The following is a 21,897-nucleotide window of genomic DNA, read 5'->3' as shown; positions in this document are numbered from 1 at the left end:
ATCTCCGCCCACGCCCCCAAACCCCACACATGTTCCCAAACCCGTCCCCCACATGGCTTATACAGGGAAAGTGAATTTTCCCATCACCACAGGTGAAATAACAGAGACGTCCATAATTGAGTATGTATGAAGAATAGGATTACTAAAGCTGATCCTATAATCAGATGAAGCACAATCCTGGGGCAGGATATTATTGGCCCACAATCTATAATTGTCCATCCATCAAGTTCAATGGGTTACTGCTGGTGTTAAAATAACAATGTTTGCACTGGCTCCAAGTCTTAAAATTACAGCCTTTTTTCTCCACTTATGCATAGCTCAGGAGCTCCTACCAAGTCCCTCAAACAACACTCGTAAAGCTTGAAATATGAGCTTGTGTCATTGGAGATGCTTACTATAGCTACATCAAGTCTAGCTGTGCTTATGCATTTGTCCTAGGTCAGCTGCAGTTCCTGTTAATTGGGCCCGGATTTTGAGGCCAGCGGCAAAGTTTGCCACAGACTACACTGAGAAATATTTGGTTCCTTAGCTAAGAATTTCAACTTCTTCCTCCACTCTCACCACTGTAAGGATGTTAAGATCCAAACTACACTGGATTTCCACAATCTGACAGATGTCTGCCTCGATGTAATCAATTTATGCAGCTTTGATAAATGTTCTTTGCTGATGGTTGCTCTATTTGAATAAATGAGTTACCGATTGACACTGGGACTTCACAGAGGTGGCTGGAATGGGTTTATTTAACCTAGGCACCGCTTGCAAATGCTGAACACCAGCTCGCCATGAGTATCTTAGATTCACAACATGTCTATGTATAAACCAGAGACAAACTACTGAGAAATACATTCACCTTTCTCCCCAGACTCTTGTAAATATAGAGCCGGGAATGGCAGGAAGAATTGGAGGCACTGAGTATCTCATCTGTTAACCGTAATTACTCAGCATCAGCTCTGACTACTGTACTCTTAAAGCATCTACGGCTGCTGGAGTGATGGAAGAAGTCAGATGAAGAACCCTGCCTCTTGGGCTCAGACGTTCTCCCGAGATAACATAGGAGGTTGAATCTGGATTATTAGCGTACATTTAGTGCACATCCGGATTATTAGTGTACATTCAGGAGGCAGTTGTACAAAATTGTATGAGCACATCCAGAATATTTAACTCATTTTAAGGATAGTTTGCCATTGGCTACATCATCTTCTAATTCGCACAACTATCATCTGGTGATTGTGTCTCTGTTCTGTAGCAGAGTTTGCTACATTGAAAGAGCGCTTTTCAATGTATTTTTAAAAAATTAAGTATTAACCTTCAAAATTAATTCCTACAAATTGGGGAGGCTCTCATTGCAAAATATCCTGTTGTTTGGAAATATTTTGCATGTTTGGCTGTATTTGTGCAGAGTTCTTTAGGTGAAGGGGCATGTTAATTTATACTGTGGAATCTCTCAAGCAGACTCTGTGCCTGCTAATATCAGCTTTTTGAAAAAATGAGTGAAAATTAGCGTAACTTGTGGGCAGCCAGCTCAGATTGTCGAGTTACAGGCCTCTGACACTTTCCAGAATGGCTCAGCGGGATACTGATCAGATCCTCCTCTGGAGCCCATTGAGGCGAACTGCAACTCGTGAGTTTTTGGTGCACATGCACATGCCAAAAGTTGGAGTGCCGGTCCGGTTCTCAGTCACAGTCAACGTCTCCGCATTTTCTGCTATGGGAACCGCAAAATCTGGACCTTTGTTTTTATTTGCTTCCAAGTTATTCTCCATGCTGAATGCAGTACTTAATTATTATTCTGAATTACATACCAACTGGGTAATGAAAATTTTCTGACACCAGATCAAGAGTGCCATGGATTATGAAAGTGATAACACTGAGAAATTGGATCCCCGATACTTTGGTGAGCTGCTGGCTGAGCTGTCATGTAAGACCACTGACCTCCATAACATCCTGTTAGAAAACATGCAGAAAATCAAGGGAAAGTAAGTATGTACTTCTGTTTATTGTTTCTGACATATATGGGATTTGAGCTGAAGGATTTTGTATTTTTTTTCAAACACTATATAAGACTGATTGTCAACAATCAAAATACCCCGTTTTTTTTTAAAAAAAAGCTACAGTAAGTTCCCTTGGATTTATTTTGATTCCAAGGTGGTATTTATTTTAGGGATTGTCAGATTTGCACCAGTTCCAGGTCAGCCTGGAACAGCACCTTTCCATCCAGATGTTTGCCGCCACATCAGAAAGCCCACAATCAGTTTCAAAGTGCTTGCTTTTGGATGCCAGGCCTGCTCATCTGGTCTGAAGAAGGCAATGTCAGAAGAGCAAATCAGACGCACATTTTATTTTCAGATAGTGAGATCATTTAAAATCAAACAAAAGTTAAACTCTTGCATCTGGTTCTATAGCTTTAAGTAAGTTTTGATGAGATCTCTTCAAAGTACAAGTCCCTTCACTTCCCGATCCTACTGAATTCTCCATCTTTCAAGTGTTTAATTTCCTGTCCTGATTTGAATTTTGATCGAATCTATGTAATGAAAATTTAAAGTATAGAAGGAATCCATGTGGTCTAGAGCAATCCAAAACTAATCTGACTGCCTTGTCCTGTTACTATTGTATTGCTTCAAATATTTATTCAGCCTTCCCTTAAGTGAAGCGACGTTCTCTACCTCGCCACTCCCTAGAGTAAAGCATCTGTTGCCACGACTATCCCGAATAAAGGAATTTCTCCTAACCTTTTTCCTCACTTTCTCAGTAAAAATTTAAATTCAATTTAATTATCTAGCTGGATGGAGGATGTTCTTTTCTGTAAAATTGCTCTGAGATGAATGTGCCACCATTTGCATTGCAAACACAGGAAATTTGACATATCAAATAGCTGGAATTTTAGTCATGTTCATTTTTGGGCATGTGCTTCTTGTGGCAGGTAATTTGACATATGTTTAATAATTTTGTCACTGGGCAGAATTTTCCATTCCGGGCCTAAGTCCCATGGCAGGGGTGGGAACTGGGACTGTTTCCTGCTGTGGAGGCCAGTGGGAATTTGCGTCAAATCATGTGATGCTGGCCTAATTATTTATTTATTCCGGGGTTTCCTGACATTCTGCACAGTGGGGTAGGCTGGATGATACACACCCTGCTTCATATCCAGGTGCCATATTTAAAAGGCAACTTACCCACTGTTGAAGGAGGAGATGGCCCACTGATCACAGGGAGCTCCAGCCCCCAGATTCGGCGATGCTTCCCTTGAAGTGCAGCTCAATGCAGGGGAGGCCAGGAGGGACGTCCTCTACCCCAAGGATGGAAGGGCGAGTTGTCAGACTAATCCTGCATGGGAGGAAGTCTCCTGGGCAGTCAGTGCCCAGGCCCTCCACCAGAGGACTACCCTGCAGTGCTGCAAACGGATGAAAGACCTGCCAGGGTAAGTGAACCCTCAACTGCTCACATTCATCTCGCAGGAACATGGGCTTTGGTGGTAAGGGCACCATCCATGCAACCCATGCAATAAAGAGCTACTCAACATGATAAAGTGATGTTTCAAAGCCCAACTTCAGTCCATCTAGTTTGCAGGTGGCAAGGCCACTGTGGGTCCCTGACCCTTCCACACAGAGAGCTCAGATGCTGGTAGAGGTGGGGTATGGTAGGGTTGGGGGCGGGATGGGGATGGAAAGAGGCTCAGGCATTGAGGGTACCAAGAAGTACATGCTTCTGTGAGCCTTATCCTTCTTGGAGGACTGCTGGGGAAGAAGCATCTGCAACGTCCAAGTCGGATGACGAGCTGGGATTGGCCCTGCACGAGATGCTGAAGAAGCTGCAAGAAGCAGGGGAACATTAGGCAGAGGGTGCCCTCAATGGAGTGGCGCATGAAGCGGAGGAGTCTGTCCGCTTGCTGGCTGATGAAGTGGTGGTGACATGCGTGCACCGAGGTCTCCATGGGGAGGGTGGTGAACGCCATGAAGAACCTGGTCCAGCGGAATGCTCAGTTTGTGCCACAGATGTGTGCAGACCTGCACTCCATCACTGTAGCCATGGGTGAGCTTTTTCAGTAGCTATGTGAGATGGGGACGAGGCACCTCAACCTCCCTCCAGGCGCCCCTTTCCCTCAAGGAGTCAGGCAGGGGCCCTTGGGCACCCAAAGAGAGGAGGAGTGGCTGTTGGACACCCCTGGGACCTCCACTCAGGAATCTCTGAGGGTATCTGGCTCTTCAGATTTCCCCTTGCCTGTGACCCCTTCAGCTTCATCCCCTTTGACCACTGAGGGAGCAGATGCCCCACAGCAGGACATCCAAAGTAAGCCGGTGCTCTCTAGGCCTCGGTTCTCCGCTTCAGGGAAACCGCCCCCCCCCCCCACCATGTCTCCCAGAATCATGCATGTGCAGGGAGGCAAAATGTATTTGCCAGGGCCCTTCGACCCATGTGCAAGAAGTCTCCCGTGCACAGAGTCTTTGCCCTTCACATGGTCACCTGTCCCAATGCCCTAGCATTGTCAATATGACACCTGTTGCGGTTCCCCTTCATTTGTCCAGTTGACATGATTTGCATCTCTGCCCATCCCCAATGACCCAACTCCCATGCAGCATTTTAGGATCTTCACCACGAAGCTCTGGATCATTGCGAGCAGCCATGGTGGGTATAACCTTCGATGTCCACTCCAATACCTTTTACCCCTCCCCACGTGACCCATACTTTACATCTGTATTTACTTCCATATCCCCCTCCGACAACCCTCAGGGCCCCTATATGTGTTACCTCTGAACCTGCATTCTCTCACCCTAGTGGCTCCCACTTTAATTTTCACTATCCCTTCCTGTCAACAATGCCCTCAGTATGCCCACCTGGATTCATCAATTGACACCACAAACTCCTCCCTCTAAACCCCTTTCCACTCTTCCCACCAGTCCCCATGCCCATTCACACCACAATCCCCCCCCCCCCCCATGCCCGTTCACACTTGCACACCTGCCCACACTCCATCACAGCCCTTTCCATCTTCCCGCTCTATACCAGCTCACTCATTCCATGAACCCCGCACATCTCTCTCTCTTTCGCCTACCCCCCCCACCCCCCCCAAACCTCCCCTGCCCACTTCTAGGCCTCCACACCCGCCCTACCTCTTCATTCCTCTCTTCTTCACCACCCAACAGAACCTCATTCAGCTCGAGATCCACCTCCTGGAATCTCCTGCTGTGTGAAGACCCACCTCCTGGAATCTCCTGCAGTGTGAAGACCCACCTCCTGGAATCTCCTGCAGTGTGAAGACCCACCTCCTGGAATCTCCTGCAGTGTGAAGACCCACCTCCTGGAATCTCCTGCAGTGTGAAGACCCACCTCCTGGAATCTCCTGCAGTGTGAAGACCCACCTCCTGGAATCTCCTGCAGTGTGAAGACCCACCTCCTGGAATCTCCTGCAGTGTGAAGACCCACATGGTTGATGCTCTATCCTCCATTGCTGCGCATGGTGTCTGGGGTCTATGGCCACTTGAGGCCTGCACCTTCCGATCTCTAAGCTGTCCCAGGCCGCCTTCCAGGTGAGTCCTAACATGTTCACGCCAGGTTGGTCCAAACAGCTTCCTGACCAGCATGATATTGTGGGTGGGAGCACATGTTCCCACCATCATTTCATGTCAGCAGGAAACTGATTTTTCAGCTCCCACCGTATTGTCCTCCACTCGGCCGCCATGAAACCCACAGCAGTCGGGGGCTGGGAAATTCCGCCCAATGTCTGTGTAAAATACATATCACCTGGAGCACATGCAATTCAAAGTCAACTCGAATTCAAAGCCTTCCTGAAATGGCTGATACATTAAAGATATACAGATAACTCCAACACCTGTACATTTGCTTACTGTGCATGAACATTTATAATGCAATGAATTAATGGAATTAAATCATGTTTGTCCAATCACATTTCAGTGCAGCCCTGATTTCCACAGCACAGCTGTCTTTATGTTTTTTTATGCTTTGCTTATTTTAAAAAGCTCTTTGGATTGGTCCACTCTTAAAAACTTCAGCTACAGTGATTTCATGGAGAAGAATACATTGCAATATTGTTATATTCTCTGAATGGCCTTAATAATAACTTTAGTCATAACCATCTTTTATCAATCAGCTGCTAAGACTTTAGATTCACTCTTCACTACATAAAGCTGCAGATTACTTTAAATCAATTTCATTTCTCACTGGTGTGGTGGCCTTGCTTCCACAGTTAGATGTTTGGCAGTATTAGTCAGTCTCCAGTCATGTGAAGCACAGGCAGGAAATATTTTTATATATCCATTTGTGTTATTTTTTATATCCCTGAAATGTGACAAAACCACCTCAGAAAGTTGTGCATGGCAAAAATTCATAATATGACATTAAGTAGCAGGAATTTAATTAATGTGTGGGTATCATGACGTCTGTTTATTTGGAACAGGGAGATCTTGGCTATTAATTATTTAAAATGGTGAGTTCAAGACATTTAATGATCAGGGTGTTTTGTTCGAAGCTGCCCTGCATCAATGTCATAATGAATGTTGGCGCTGCGACCTTCCTACGTCATACACCACTCAGGTTAGGGTTGAGCTTAGAATTGGGTGTCAGTGTGTTCAAGCTAGGATTAGCATTTAGGTTCATTGGTTCAGGCTAGGGGTTAAATTTCAGATTAGGGTTTCAGGGATATAAGAAGGATAAGCATTACTCATTACGTGGTGTCTGTGTAGTTACTTCTGCATTGTTGTCGGAAACTGCTTTTGTTGCTAACATTGCTACTAAATGCACCTTTTGTTTTATCTATCTCCAAAGATGAGATTGTGCTATTTATATATATTGAAGCAGCAAGCTAGGTTAATGGACCAGACTAAAGACAAAGACAGCTGAAATGCCTGAGATGTGTGGAAAGGCGTCTTTAAGAGGGAAAAATTAAATGTATTAAATAAAAAGTTAAAAGCTTCACAAATTGAACTACCCGAACTGGCTGCTCATTTTACACTATAGAGACCAACATGGCTGACAGTATTCTTGTTGAGAAAATGTTCTACAGCACTACCTGGTGGCCAGCAGTTGCAACTTCATGCAGATACAAAACGGCTCTTTTCCAATAGCTTTCTCTGAGACTTTAAGCTCGACATTGGCAGGGAAAGAGCAGAGGAGCATGCTGGTGCAAGAAAGCCCTGGTTAGGCCAGGAACAGGGATATCCTGCTGAATCTAATGCCAGGACCTCATTAACTGTTTATCTTCTGGCAGCTAAGCTATTAGATGCCTTGGCAGTGACCAAGAGGGAAAACAAGGTAGCAGGCCTCTGGCATTTGTGGGCAGCGGTAGGGGAGAGGGGGTGGGTGCTCAGGTCATTGATCGTGACAAAGGAGAGAAACTGTGATTTTTTTTAAATTTACTTTTCACGGGTTGTGAGCGTCGCTGGCTAGGCCAGCATTTATTGCCCATCCCAAGTTGCCAATTGAGAAGATGGTGGTGAGCTGCCTTCTTGAACCGCTGCAGTCCATGTGGTGTGGTACACCCACAGTGCTGTTAGGGAGGGAGTTCCACGGTTTTGACCCAGCGACAGTGGTGGTATAATGGTGATATATTTCCAGGTCAGGATGGTGAGTGACTTGGAGGGGAACTTCCAGGTGGTGGTGTTTCTATGCATCTGCTGCCCTTGTCCTTCTAGATGGCAGTGGTCATGGGATTGGTAGGTGCTGTCTAAGGAGCCTTGGTGAAGTTCTGCAGTGCATCTTGTAGATGGTGCACACTGCTGCTACTGTGCATTGGCGGTGGAGAGAGTGAATGGCACCCCTTTCAAAAACAATCAAGCAGGCTGCTTTGTCCTGGACGGTGTCAAGTTTCTTGATTGTTGTTGGAGCTGCAATCATCCTGGCAAGTGGAGAGTATACCATCACACTGCTGACTTGTGCCTTGTAAAAGATGGACAGGCTTTGGGGAGTCAGGAGGTGAGTTACTCACTGCAGGATTCCTAGCCTCTGACCTGCTCTTGTAGGCACAGTATTTATATGGTTAGTCCAGTTCAGTTTCTGGTCAATGGTAACCCGCAGGATGTTGATAGTGGGGAATTCAACGATGGTAATGCCATTGAATGTCAAGGGGTGATGGTTAGATTCTCTCTTGTTGGAGATGGCCTTTGCTTGGCACTTGTGTGGCATGAATGTTACTTGCCACTTGTTAGTCCAAGCCTAGATATTGTCCAGGCCTTTCTGCATTTGGAGATGGACTGCTTCAGTGTCTGAGGAGTCACGAATGGTGCTGAACATTGTGCAATCATCAGCGAACATCCCCACTTCTGACTTCATGGTGGAAGGAAGATCATTGATGAAGCAACTGAAAATTGTTGGGCCCAGGACACTACTCTGAGGAACTCCTGCAGTGCTGTCCTGGAACTCAGGTGATTGACCTCCAACAACCCCAATTATCTTTCTTTGTGCTAAGTATGACTCCAACCAGCAGAGAGTTTCCCCTTGTTTCCCATTGACTCCATAAATCTGAAAAGGATAGAAAGTGGGAGAATGAAAATAAATCAAAAAGGGTAAAGAATGGATACCTTGAGATCTCCTCCCCAGATCAGGAAGGAAGGTACTGAGGGTGGAGGTGAAACTCGAAGGCCTACGTGTTTCCATTGTAATAAGGTGAGACACATTTGTTCAGAATGCTGGAAGTTGTGAGGGAATCCCATGGACTTAATGGAATTTGTAAGACTGAGTCCGAAAAGGGAACTCAAAAAGAAAATGCCACGGATCAAACTGTAGCTTTAATTACAAATAAGGGTCTAGAGGTAACCACTGCTGTGAATGCAGGTGAAGTGAATAAGGTAGATAAGAGATATAAAGGGCTTTTGTCTAAAGGAAAGATAACCCCTTTTTCATTAAATGATACAGCTCAAACCATAACTATATTACAGGACACAGGAGCTACTCAAACTCTTTTGCTGGAGAAGGACCTAGTTTCCCCTCCACAGAGTTCAATGAAAGCTAAAGTATTGATAAATGGGATAAGTGGAGAGTATATCCTGGTTCCATTGTATAAGGTCCAATTGGATTGTGATTTGTTGTCTGGATCAGTGGTTGTAGGAGTGATTAAGAAATTACCCGTGGATGGAATTGATTTACTCCTGGGGAATGATTTGGCAGGAGTGAAGATTATAGCTTTGCCCATAATTACGGAAAGTCCAAGAGAGGCTAAAGAGACGGAGCAGTTACAAGAACAAGTTCCTGGTATTTTTCCATCATGTGTGGTGACCAGAGCAATAGCTAAACAAAGTCCATCACCAGAGGTCAGAGTAATACCACGAGCAGTTGTTAGAGTAGCCGAACTTTTCTTTAAAGATGTGGATAATTCAAAGGAAATGTTTGGCAGGTCTTCATTAATTGAGGCTCAGAAAGCAGATCCAGAGTTAAACAAGTTAGCATAGTCAGCTCACACTGAAGCTGAGGCTGAAGGAGTTCCGGAGCGCTATTACATTAAAAACTGAGTTCTGATGAGGAGGTGGAGACACCCTCACAGGCCTGCGAATAGGAATGGATAGTTGTTCATCAGATAGCGGTACTGTCCAAATATCGTAAGGATATATTGCGAGTACCACACAAAATTCCTATGGCAGGACATTTAGGATTACGGAAAACCCAAGCATAAATAAACAGGTATTTTACCTGGCCAAGACTTCATAAGGACATTGTGCAATTTTGTAAAATATGTTTATACATGTCAGGTAGTAGGCAAACCTTAACATGTAATCAAACCAGCACCTTTAATACCCACACCGGTTTTTGAAGAACCATTCAGTTGTGTATTAGTAGGTTGTGTAGGAGCATTATCCAAAATGAAAGCAGGACATCAGTATACCCTTACAATCATGGATATGACAACCTGATTCCCAGAAGCTATTCCTTTAAGGACAATTACAGCTAAGGTGATAGTGGAAAAGTTAACTTGGTTTTTCACTCGTTATGGCCTACCAATTGAAATACAACCTGACCAATGTTCTAACTTCATGTCTAAAATTTTCCAGGAAATAATCAGCAATATGAGTATCAAACAACTAAAGTCTACCGCCTATCACCCACAGACATAGGGAGCTTTAGAGAGCTGTCATCAGACTCTCAAAACCATGATTAAGACTCATTGCCATGAATACCCAATGGATTGGGACAAAGGATTAGATTTCTCACTATTTGCTACCAGAGATTCTCTGAATGAATCCACTGGATTTAATCCATTCAAATTGATCTATGGTCATGAAATAAGAGATCCATTAAAAGTGATTAAGGAAAAGTTTCTAAAGCAGAAAGATGAATCCTCCATGTTGGATTATGTGTCCATGTTTCTAGAAAGACTCACAGGAGCATGTAAAGTAGCACAAGTAATCCTGAGGTTTTTGAGAATGTGTGGGTTTTATAGGAAGTTTTGCCTAACTTCAGCACAATAGCTGTACCCCTCATCAATTTGTTAAGAAAACAGGCAGTAGTGGTATGGTCAGCAGCCTTTGAAAAGTTGAACATAATCTTAATAAATGAACCAGTGTTGGCCACCCCTGACTTTACCAAACCTTTTAAAATGGCAATTGATGCTAGTGACTTGGGGGTAGGTGCAATCCTATTACAAGATGATGTCGGTGGGGTACTTTTCCAAGAAACTAAATCAATATCAGAGAAAGTACTCTATAGTAGAAAAAGAAACTCTAGCATTGTAGTTGTCTCTTCAACACTTTGAAGTTTATGTCCGACACGATAGCAAAGAAACACTAATCTACACTGACCATAATCCCCTGGCCTTCATTGAAAAGTTTAAAACTCGAAATGCGAGACTGTATAGATGGAGCCTATTGTTTCAATCATTCAATGTAAAGATTGTTCACATTGCCAGCAAAGTTAATGTGATCACAGATGCATTGTCCCGGGTATAAAATACTAAATTAAGTTAAAGGGGTAAGAAATGCTGAAGATTGTATAAGAGGAAGGGAGGACGAATGAAAGTAAGTCTCATGTTTTGTTGCCCATGTCACATACCTTGTGATGAAACGCATTTTTGAAATGGCGTTTCATCTCTTTTTAAGGGTGGAGGCATGTAAAGAACATATCTTTTGATTTTTCTGTTGTACTGTGGATTAAAATTACAGTGGCTGCAATTTTAAAGACATGTCCACTGGAACAGGATGAGAGATATATACAATGTTGCAGTCCTGGTATAGAGTGTGCCATGAAAGACAGGATGGGGCTGGAAAGGAGTCCTGGAACAAGGGAGCTACCTGACAACAACATTTTAACTGGTTCCTGACCAGGTGACCAGATTTGTGTGTGAGGGCAGTGCAGCAGAATAGCTCCTAGTCTGAAAGGAACGAGACCTAAAACCACCTCCCGTGTGTGGAAGATTCCAGTAATTCCACAATAATAGATAGCTGGCTTTTTCTCCTCATATCTCTATATCCTGCACTCTCTCTCTGAAAACCTCTGTTAAAAGGCAAAGGGGAAAATCACTGTTAGTGTCATTGGAAGGCAAGTGCTCAACTAGTGAAAATACTGAAAGTGCTGGAAGACCACCTTGTGTATCAACAAGAACTGAAAGGAATTTGGAAGGCATCAATCAAAATCAACCCATTGAATCCTGTACTCCAGAACTGGTGCTATTGAACTGTTTTATCTAACCCTTAAAATCCATGTTTTTGTGGGTCTTATGTATCTTGTATGTGTGTGTAAAGGGATTTAAGGGGTGGTGTTTAGGTCATAGAGTTAGAAATTGGCAGTTCATATTTCTTTTGCCTCTGGTTAACGACAGTTTGTTCAATAAACAGTTATTTACTTACTAAGTTTACAAGTCTGGTTCTCGTATTTGGTTAACCTAAATTAAACAGATAGGATTGGAGCAAATTGTGGTTTGGTCAAAGTTTTCACATTCGTTGCGGTTCGGGGAACAGTGGGGCTTGATGTTGCAGTGCACTATCCCCAGTGAGTCGTGACACAGTGTCTAATTTAATCCCAAGTGTGCATCCCAACATTTAGTTTACTGTCTGTAAAATTAAGTTAAGTATAATCAGTCCATTTCACTTCCTGGTTTGCTGTGTGTGAAAATACTTCACTGTGATTGGCTGCTTATGCCTGCTTGATAATATCATTGTTGCTGGATGCCTGGTGATCCCCTTGACCTGCTGCCAGTTTCAAACTAATGTTGGGAAACAGAAATCCATGCCACAGAGTACACTAGATCAGCTTTCTTAGAGGTTAGCAGTGAGCACAGTCGCTTTGTCATGGCTGGCAAACTGCAGGCCAATCTCTCTCCCTTCCCCCTGTGCAATAATTAATATTACAGTTGCAATGACACAAATTAGTGACCTATTTGTAAAGGCTTATTTTTGAGATTAAGTTCTGTGGGTTTGCTCCTGGCTTTGGAAAATTAGTTATTACTCAGGCGCATTTTTAAAAAAATGTTTACTGCTTAGGCGGAAGATTTGTAAATGGCTTTCAATCTCCATGCTAGGATGGAAATATCAGACATTAGTCTAAAATATGAGCAAAATTTCTCCAAACAAGATAGAATGGAGTATGAGAGAATGTCAAGCCTTAGAAAACTGGCTGATGGCCTAGTTTCTGGCTGTGTATTGTGTGTGCCTACGCAATGCTGATGAATTCTATTGAATTGAACTAAAATTATCTTCAAATAGTGTGACTATGATACTATCATAAAGCTGTTTGGATTGGCATGCTGAGGTCACTAATGTGTTTACAAACTGACTTTATTGAAACGTCATGACTGTGGGTATGTAACTAGGAGTCGATGATCTGGCCAGTTATAGAGCAAAATTTAAACTCATTTAATAGGGGACTTGAATTACAAATTTACTCCATCTGGAAAACATTGTCACCATAGTTATGGTGAATCATTGAACAGTTTTTGAGTAAATTCAAGTGTTCCACTTTCCTACTGTGTCCCCAGGTTTCCCATCGAATAATGTCAGTGTAACTTATGGTAGTCTCCCCTGCCATTGCTGTTTGTAACTCAGGGTACAGTCTTCCCCTGTCAGTGCTCTGTGTAATTGTGTAACTCAGGGCACAGTCTCCCCCTGTCAGTGCTATGTATAACTCTGGGTACAGTCCCCCCCTCTTGGTGCTTGATGTATCTCCCCGGCAGTGCTCGATGTAACTCAGGGTACAGTCTCGTCCTGTCAGTGCTCTTTGCAACTCATATATTCACCCTGTCTGTGCTCTGTGTAAAACACAGAAATGTCTCATAACTTCTCCCTATCTCCAGTTGTAGTTTTCCACTTGCGCAACCTGTCAGGTCCTACCAATAATTAATTAATCTTTTGTTTTAAATGAACGTGAATGAACTCTTAAACCTACCTGTACTTGTTCTATTACTTATTAAGTAGAGAAAGCATTGTAAAAAGCAAACCCTGACATCCAGACTATGCAGTTAAGCAAACAGGTACCAGTTTGTTAATGAATACTAAATTCAATAACCAATAACTGTTCCTGTGTCCGTTCAACATGACTTAACTCTCTGCACTGCATTTTTAAAGAAATTTATTTATTATTTCAATTTTTTTGGCAGGCAAAAAAGGTTGGAGGTGAATGTTGACTACAATGTAAGTACTGGAGTTTCCAGTTTGAACTAATATATATTTATAAAAACCATACTCTATTATTGTTGACCTGTTATAGGGACTCTTTGTTCCTGAAGGCTGAAACAAATAATGCAAAATCAAATGAACATGAAAAGAGACATTTTTACTGGGATAAAAGGAAACTCATAGATTAATTCAGTGGAACAAAATAATACAGTTTACCAATAGTTGGACATATTTAAATAGAAGATGACTCGGGTACAATGCGAAAACATGTCAGCTAAGAAAGTTTGGGTAAAGATTAGAATTCCATAAATGAATAAGGATATTAGATGGAAAATTAAAGTCCAAGAAGGGTGCAAACAACAAAATTATGATTTCTGATCTAGAAGAAATTCGAGAAGTATAGACGAGTAACAAAAAGAGAGAAAGTGAACCAATAAGAAATTAATAGTTTGTTTTTCAAAATGGGCTGTTAATTTTTTTTGGTGATGCTGAGAAGGATTTGGTATAAAGGAATGTTCCTAACAGTTGATGTCAATAAATCATAATTTAAATGTCATTGTGCTTGTACTTTGGCTCTATTTAGCAATTATATAGAAGGATTTTAAACAAATTCCAAAATATTTTAATGTTGGATCAACTGAGTACCATTTTAAACACTACCACGAGAGGCACTCTTGGTATGAAGCAAAAGGGTTTGACCACAACATAATTCATGAACCAAATTGTTGCCTTCTCATGGAATATTTTCTAAATTACAGCTGTGGCCACCTTTTGCTATCTATTTATATAGTATTGTCCTTTAATATTGGGAAATATATGGATTAAAAAAGATAGGCACAACAGCAGCATTCCTTTAGAATTCAATTGAAATTCACATCGTATCTGCAATGTATCTATATTTTAAAAGATTGTTTTTGTTTAACTGTGAAGGTGATCTGCTTGAGGAATCTCAGTAGCGTAATTAGCTCAGTGTCATGAGAATTAGAAATAGTTGAAGCAGGATAGTGGGAGGATCACGCTGTGATCACACCATTCACAACTACTCAGATTCTGAAGCAGTCCGTGTCCATATGCCACCACCGTGACCATGTCCATCATCGACGCACAGTAACAACAGTGTGTACCATCTACAAGATGCACTGCAGGAATTCACCAAGCTTCCTTAGATAGCACTTTCCAAACCCAAGACCACTACCATTTAGAAGGACAAGGGCAGCAGATAGATGGGAACACCACCACCTGGAAATTCCCTCTAAGTCACTCACTATCCTGACTTGGAAATATATCGCCGTTCCTTCAATGTCGCTGGGTCAAAATCCTTGAATTCCCTCCCTAACAGCACTGTGGGTGTACCTACATCACATGGACTGCAGTGGTTCAAGAAGGCAGCTCACCACCACCTCCTCAAGGGCAATTACAGATGGGCAATAAATGCTGGCCCAGCCAGTGATGGCAGTCACATCCTGGGAAAGAACTTTTAAAAGACCTACAATGTCCATTCCAGATGTTTTCCTTTTGTTTCTAATTTCTTAATTCAATAACTTTAAAACACGTACTTCAAAAAAAAAATTAGGGCCCGATTTTTAGCCATTGAGTCAGGAAGCTCAAGTCGGGAAATTTCTCGACACAGCAGACCATCTCCATATAAATAGCTACTGCATGCACTGTTTTGGGTCCAGGGACGTGGGTGTGGGATCAAGACAGGCCCATTGACCCCGGAAGCAGTTTGAATGCGGCTACAGAGGGACGCGAGTGCCGAGGTTGGCTGATTAGAAGGCCCACCTCAGTTCTCTGGGACTTTCTCCCAGTTGTATTAAAGACTGTTAGGACCTCTACCCCTCACCCTCACAACACCTCATACCCCACCAACTATCCATGCCACCTCCATGCTCCCCATGTCGCCTTCATTCCCCCATGCTCCTTCAGACTCCTCATGCCCCGGCCATCTGTCCTGTCCATCCTCCATGCCCATTCACCAGTATGCATTATTAAACCAATGAGCTATTTAATAACAATGGCAACTCTTGAAATACAGTTAAAAAAAGCCCATTCAAAAAACTCCTTTGAAAATAACCTACTGCTCTTACAACCCAATAAAAGTTTTAGTCAGACGGAACCAGAAGCTTTACCCCACTTCACACCTCTTAATCTTGGCCAAATAAATGTGCAGACATTAAAAAAATACAGTTTAAGGAAAGAATAATTTATTATAATCTCTTAAAGATGTCATTCAATCAAAGCCAACACTCCCCTTCAGCATGTGAAAACAGATTCCCTGCTGAGCTAATTCATCAGTAAGTCTTGGAACTCAGCCAAGCACTCATAATAAGGCCATCTAGAAAACAGATGTCTGGCATCTGTTTCTGTTGATGTTGTTCACAGAGCCGTCAACCATTAGTCCTTGAGAAGCTTGGTGCAACTCCATGAAACTTACAGGGTGGTATGAGATGCATACCCCTGCAGTGGAATCAGACATGCCCGCATCCTTATCCTGAGCCAGCAAAAATTGCTGACACCAGGAATGGGGATGGGAATCCAGGAATCAGGACCCACCTACCATTTTTAAAGGCCTCTGGAGTCAGCCTGACTCTGTGAAAATCCAGCCCTTAGTTTCTGATTGTCCAGATTGAACCTCTTATCTCCATGTTAATGCTGACTCAGGGCAGGATTTTTGATTCCTGTTGCAGGCAGGAAGACCTGAAAATTAGCAGCAGAAATTGGTGTGCTGGGTTGTTGGCCTGTTCCTGCCTCCAGGCCATTTTCGTACCAGGATGAATGGGGTGTGTGACTGCGACCCACCTGCAAGTGGCAGGTGTAAATTAGGACAACTTAATGGTCTATTAAGGCTACTCAGCACAAGCTAACTTGGATTTTCCAGTCCGATTGTGACCCCCCCACCCCACCCCCAATGACACTAAGACATGGCCGGGGTTGGATGTGGCGTCTGTTAACAGACCAGAGGGGTAGAGTGGGTGGGGGAAGTCATCTCGTTAAGAACCCACCCCTACCAGCCATGGCCGTCAGACCACAGCTGTATCCACTGGCTGCCAAGTAGATAGGTTTCTCCTTCACATTGATGACCTGGGGCAGAATTTTTCCCTTGATGGGTGGGCGGGCCCCACTGGCTCAGTGGCGGGCGGGCAGCCGATTGCTGCCGAAATGGGTCCTGCCGCCATTTTGAGTGGGCGGGCCAATTAAGGCTTGCCTAGCGGGCTGCCAACAGGAAGTGCTATGTGCTTCCTGTGCGGTGGGTTGGGGGGAGGGATTCCCCAACTGTCAAAGTGCGCTCTTTCGCACAAAAGAGCGCACATCTCCCTGAGACTAAGTGCTACCTCAGGGAGATCACTGGCAGTGCTTCAAAGTTTAAAAATAAAAAAATTTTTAAAAATTAACATGTCCCCCTCATGTGACAATGTCACATGAGATAGGACATGTTAATAAATATGACTAAAACTTTATTAAAGATTTTTAAAACAGACATGAAACCTCATCCCGCCAGTGGATGAGGTTTCATGTTTTTACAGAAGCCTGCTGGGGCTCCTGGCCTGCCCGCCAGCCTTAAGGTTGGATGAGCAGGGCCTTTAATTGTCTTAATGATCCTGTCAGTGGCTTCAATTGGCCATTGACAGGTCGGCGGGTGGACAGCTGTTCGCACTGTCCCCCCGCCTTCCTGAATATTTAAATGGGGCACGATGATGTCGGGGGTTCCCCCTGATGTCATCCTGTATCATTTTTGTGTCGGCAAGCGGACCTTGGCCCCAACTCGCCAATGGAAAATTTCTGGCCCTGGAAGCCTATTTTAATTGAAAATTCTTTTAATGTTGTCTTTAGAGAATGCCTACATCATGAGGCAACCTCATTCTGTCTTGGCTACATCAGCGACTCTCACCTTAGACGGTAAGGATGCTGATGTGTCAGTGCTAGAGGCCATCCAGCATCAGGAACGCATCCTTCATCCTTGATTGGATGACGTATGTCCTCCTTAGCCACTAATTGGCCAACCGACCCCAAAACAAAATGCAGCCTAGAATAAAAGCAAAATACTGTTGATGCTGGAAATCTGAAACAAAAACAGAAAATGCTGGAAAAACTCAGCAGGTCTAGCAGCAACTGTGGAGAGAGAAAAACAGAGTTAATGTTTCAAGTCCGTATGACCCTTCTTGAGACCCAGTCTAGAATGTTGTGCCACCTCCCCAATACTCATTGTAAGGGAATAAGGGGAGTGTTGTTTGGGGTGAGTTGGGGTATACTCTAGGGGAGTAAGGGGATTGAACTCCCACCTCTGCGTTCACCAGCCTATGATTTTCTACTTTAATGGTCAGAGAATCACTGGCTGGGAGCAAGAGGTGTAATTTCTACTCACTTGTACTAGAGTGCGTTCAGAGAAAAAACATAATGGATGACTGAGGGACGTGTGGCTCAAAAAACTAACATAAAATTCACAGAACTAAACTCTTATTAGAGAACAGAACAACAAATACTAATAATGCATTAACTTGAACTTGGAGTAAACTCAGATCCAAAAGTTAAAAGTATAAAATTAACTAATCTTAAGGAAAACGTAAGATTTTTTTTTAATTGAATGGTGTGGATAAATGTGGAAAGCCACAAAAAATTGGCAAAGGACAGAGAACTGTCTGCTGGCATCACCAGGGAAGAGTTGCAAACAGCCAAAAACAGGTTAGAATGGAAGAAATTGGTTCTGTGTATTTAGGGAACTATAGGATTCACAGTTGGACAAAATAACAGATTTGTGGAATCAAATTTGGTTTAAAAGAACATTATACTTCCCTTTCTATGTTGATCTATGCCTCCTATTAGGAAAGTAATTATGACACATTGCAGGCTGAAGAGGTAAGTGGGACCTTCAATAGGGGGTGGGGGGCAGAGGAGAAGATGAAAGTGTTTTTCGTGTCTTTTTCACAATGCCAGTAGTTTGCTAAAATTTTCACATATTGGAATCTTAGGTGCAGAATAATTCAGTTCTGATCAGATATTTTAAAACAAATCTTTTGCGGAGATCTTTTAGAATATTTAGACCTTTTTGATAATTCAGACTGCAAATAAGTTTTGAAAGTATATCCAGCCTTAAAGAGTATGCGTTTATTTTCCAGGGTACCAATGAAAACATCGAAACTTTGATACCGAAAGGACTATCTGAATTGACAAAACAACACTTACGCTATCTCTTGCAGGTAAAACTGATATAGTTGTAAGAACAGTTATAGAACTGTCAGTGAAAAATGAGGACCAGTTTGTTTTTTTGCAGGACTGCAGCACTGGAATAGTCATTGTATTTGAAGGAAAAGTCCAGTGAACATAACAGCAGACATTCATAAGTATGGATTTTCCATTTCACCATGACCTTTATGCCATATGTCTGGCATTTACCCAAAAATTCTTCACTCTTTAATATGAGCATCACCCCATTGGAAGAAGGAAACAGCCATGGGCTATCAATGCCCAACACTAACATTTATTCTGCAGTACAACGGTAGCTAGACTCCAAAGAGTGAGACATGGATCTAAGTGGACTAGGTCAATGGTTTCACGCACAGACATGCACACAAACAAAGAGCACACATACAAAACACATGGAAAACAGTAGTGTCTTGTTAGAATGTGTGAAGAACATATTATAATAGAAATTATTTGATGAATCAAGTATAAAAAGCAAGGAAATCTAATGATGTACAAACAGCAACATCACCGCCTTAGAGGCAAGGCACCCTTTTTGAAAATGTATAGATTACATGGTAAAAGGACAACAGATCATTTGTAGAATTTCAATTAATGTAATTGGTGCAAATCATGGACGTTTCTGTAGCTTATGGACTAAAATGATTTCCTGCTGCATGCTATCTAATTGGGGGAAAATAGTTCTTAGATTGTACCATCAGACACAAAATTAATGTAGAAACAAGTGGAATTTCCTGTGGGCTGTAATCAGGATATTGCACCTGAAGTTATGTCCATTCATGCTCCCATAGTGGAGCTTAAAATGGATAAAAACAATCAAGTGCATGTGGGAAGTGCTGAATCCATGCCATATATTCCTCCTTTAAGAATAAAAATGAAAGTTTCAAGCAACATTCCCTCTAATTTTATACTTGGACTGTGTGCGGCAATTTGTTTAAGTATGTGGCCGCTTTAAAGGTTTTTGCCCGGAAGTGCTTGTGCGACAATTTAAAGGGACTGACCTGTGCATGGCCTGCATGGGTACCTTGGGATTGCTGCATGGCCGCACAGCTTAATGGAAACATTGGTTTCAAGCATTTAACTATCATCCACATTAGAACATACCATCGTGGAAGCTTTTCAATTTTTAATGCGACTTCTACTGATGACAGAAAAATACGTTCAAAGCAACAGAAAATATTGTGCAGATCCCAGAGGATAATTTTTTTTAAATCACAATAAAGTAGCAGAAGAATGGGGTTTTTTTCCCCCTGCTGTAACAAAACTTCTGGGCTTGGTTTTTAACCCATTTTGAACCTGCCTCATGACTTGAAGTTTTCACATATGGCTCTTTAAAATGACTTCACAACGAGGCTAAAGAGCCAAGATGCATTTGGGAGAGAGAATCAATAGACTGAGGTAAAAGTGAGGAAACCTGCACGTAGCAATTATGCACGTAATGCATGTGTGCCCAGGTTTCCTCAATCTTTATTGCTGAGTATTTGCTTGCGGCCAGATTACACGTGTTTCTAGGCACAAGTACCCATGAAAATCTTCCCTGAGGTTTCTACGCTGACTTGAATAAGAGAACATTTACTTCACAATTTCTGATATCCTCCATTTGTACATGTGTTACGCCCAATTTGTGAAATGGCCCATTTCATGAATTGGCCAGTCAAATTGCCTATTTCTTGAATTGGACAGCCTACCTGCACAGTTCATAAAATTGGCAGTTTGACCACCCAGTTCATGAAATGGCCATTGGAAAACTTAGCCAGTTCATGAAATGGCCAACTTTTATGAAAGAAAAATAAAATTTCATTCACAAATGTGTAATCTGCTTAATTCTGTTTACTGTCCTCTTATGTTTCATCCGTACTTTTCCAAATCACTCAGATAAAACTTATATTCATCAATGATTACAATACAGCAAAAACGAACTTTTTTTTAAAAAGTGCATAATGTACATTTATTCAGTGTTACATTCCAGGTACATTGCAACATCCAAACATTGCAAATTCATTTGTTTATGTTCAATCATATTCCATTCAGCATCACACCCAAACCATTTGGATAGCTTACACATCAATGTTTTCAAAAACAGCATAAATACAGTACAGATATATTTACTATGCCAGCACTGTCAGCGCTGGGCAATGTTGTCACAGGACTTGCGGCGGTGACAGGCACTGTTGTAGTGGAAACCTGCTTTCAAGCAGTAACATGGGGCTGAATCTTTGGCTCAGCAAGTGGGGGTGGGGCCCGCTCACTGAGGTGTAAAATGATGTGGGGTGACGTCGGGCAGACGTCCCGACGTCACTGCGCGTCATTTAGATTTTGAGTTCACTGAGCGTGCAGCCGAGTCGGCCTGTTAAGGCCATTGATGAACTAATTAAGTCTATTGAGAAAGTTGCCCGTCCAACCTTAAGGGCAGGCGAAGAGCCCAGGTGGCCTTCACATTTTTCATGGAACCTCATCCACAGGTGGGATGTGGTTTCGTGAAGGGTTTATAAATTAAATAAATTTTTTCATTAAAGTTCATTGACATGCCCCAGCTCATGTGACACTGTCACATGAGGGAACATGTCTTAAAATTTTTTTCTTCTTTAGTTTAAATTCCAAAAATTTTAATAATCTCCCTGGGGCAGCTCTGTGCCTCAGGGAGATTTCTGTGCTCTTTCTCATGCATGCCCCAACTCAGGGAATCACCTCCCCCCCCCCGCCCCCGCCCACACAGGGAGCGCTCAGCGTTTCCGAGCGCACATCACATTGGGCAGGCCTTAATTGGCCCGCCCATGTAAAATGGTGGCGGGGACCCGATCCGGAGCGCCGATCGGGCCTGCCCCTGCACCCACACAACCCCCCAACAGGGGTATTATTCTACCCCTCTTTTTGATAAACAGTTACTCCTGCAGTGAGATCCCTGGAAGCCTCGCCCATCACAAACACTTCGAGCACGTACAGCTGAGTTGGTCTGTTGGAATGTCTTCTACACTCAGTCCACTGTACTGCACAAGTTCCTGACAAGTTTGCCTTTCACAATCCCCTAAGTTGTTCCAATGGTGTAGCCAATCGCATCTGCTGCCAGCACCATAACTATAACATTTGGTGGGCCACCTTTGCTGCGGTCAAATGCTGTCACTGGGACAGCGACATTGTCTCCAACACCAAC

The 21,897-nt window shown here is 42.9% G+C and overlaps 1 protein-coding gene across 2 annotated transcripts in view; it reads left to right on the top strand.

The window, feature by feature from the left end:
• The window catches only part of pof1b (POF1B actin binding protein), a 103,176-nt gene that overhangs the window by 57,739 nt on the left and 23,540 nt on the right, over positions 1 to 21,897 (top strand). For both annotated transcript variants that reach the window (XM_041196314.1, XM_041196315.1), the window contains 3 exons: positions 1,834 to 1,976; positions 13,529 to 13,562; positions 18,662 to 18,742. In XM_041196314.1, coding sequence (XP_041052248.1) covers positions 1,834 to 1,976; positions 13,529 to 13,562; positions 18,662 to 18,742 — 258 coding nt within the window. The remainder of the gene's footprint in view (positions 1 to 1,833; positions 1,977 to 13,528; positions 13,563 to 18,661; positions 18,743 to 21,897) is intronic.

Source organism: Carcharodon carcharias, chromosome 9, assembly GCF_017639515.1.
Source record: "Carcharodon carcharias isolate sCarCar2 chromosome 9, sCarCar2.pri, whole genome shotgun sequence".
NCBI lineage: Eukaryota > Metazoa > Chordata > Chondrichthyes > Lamniformes > Lamnidae > Carcharodon > Carcharodon carcharias.
The sequence above is the reverse complement of the archived record's forward strand: the minus strand, read 5'-3'. Positions and strand labels throughout refer to the sequence as shown.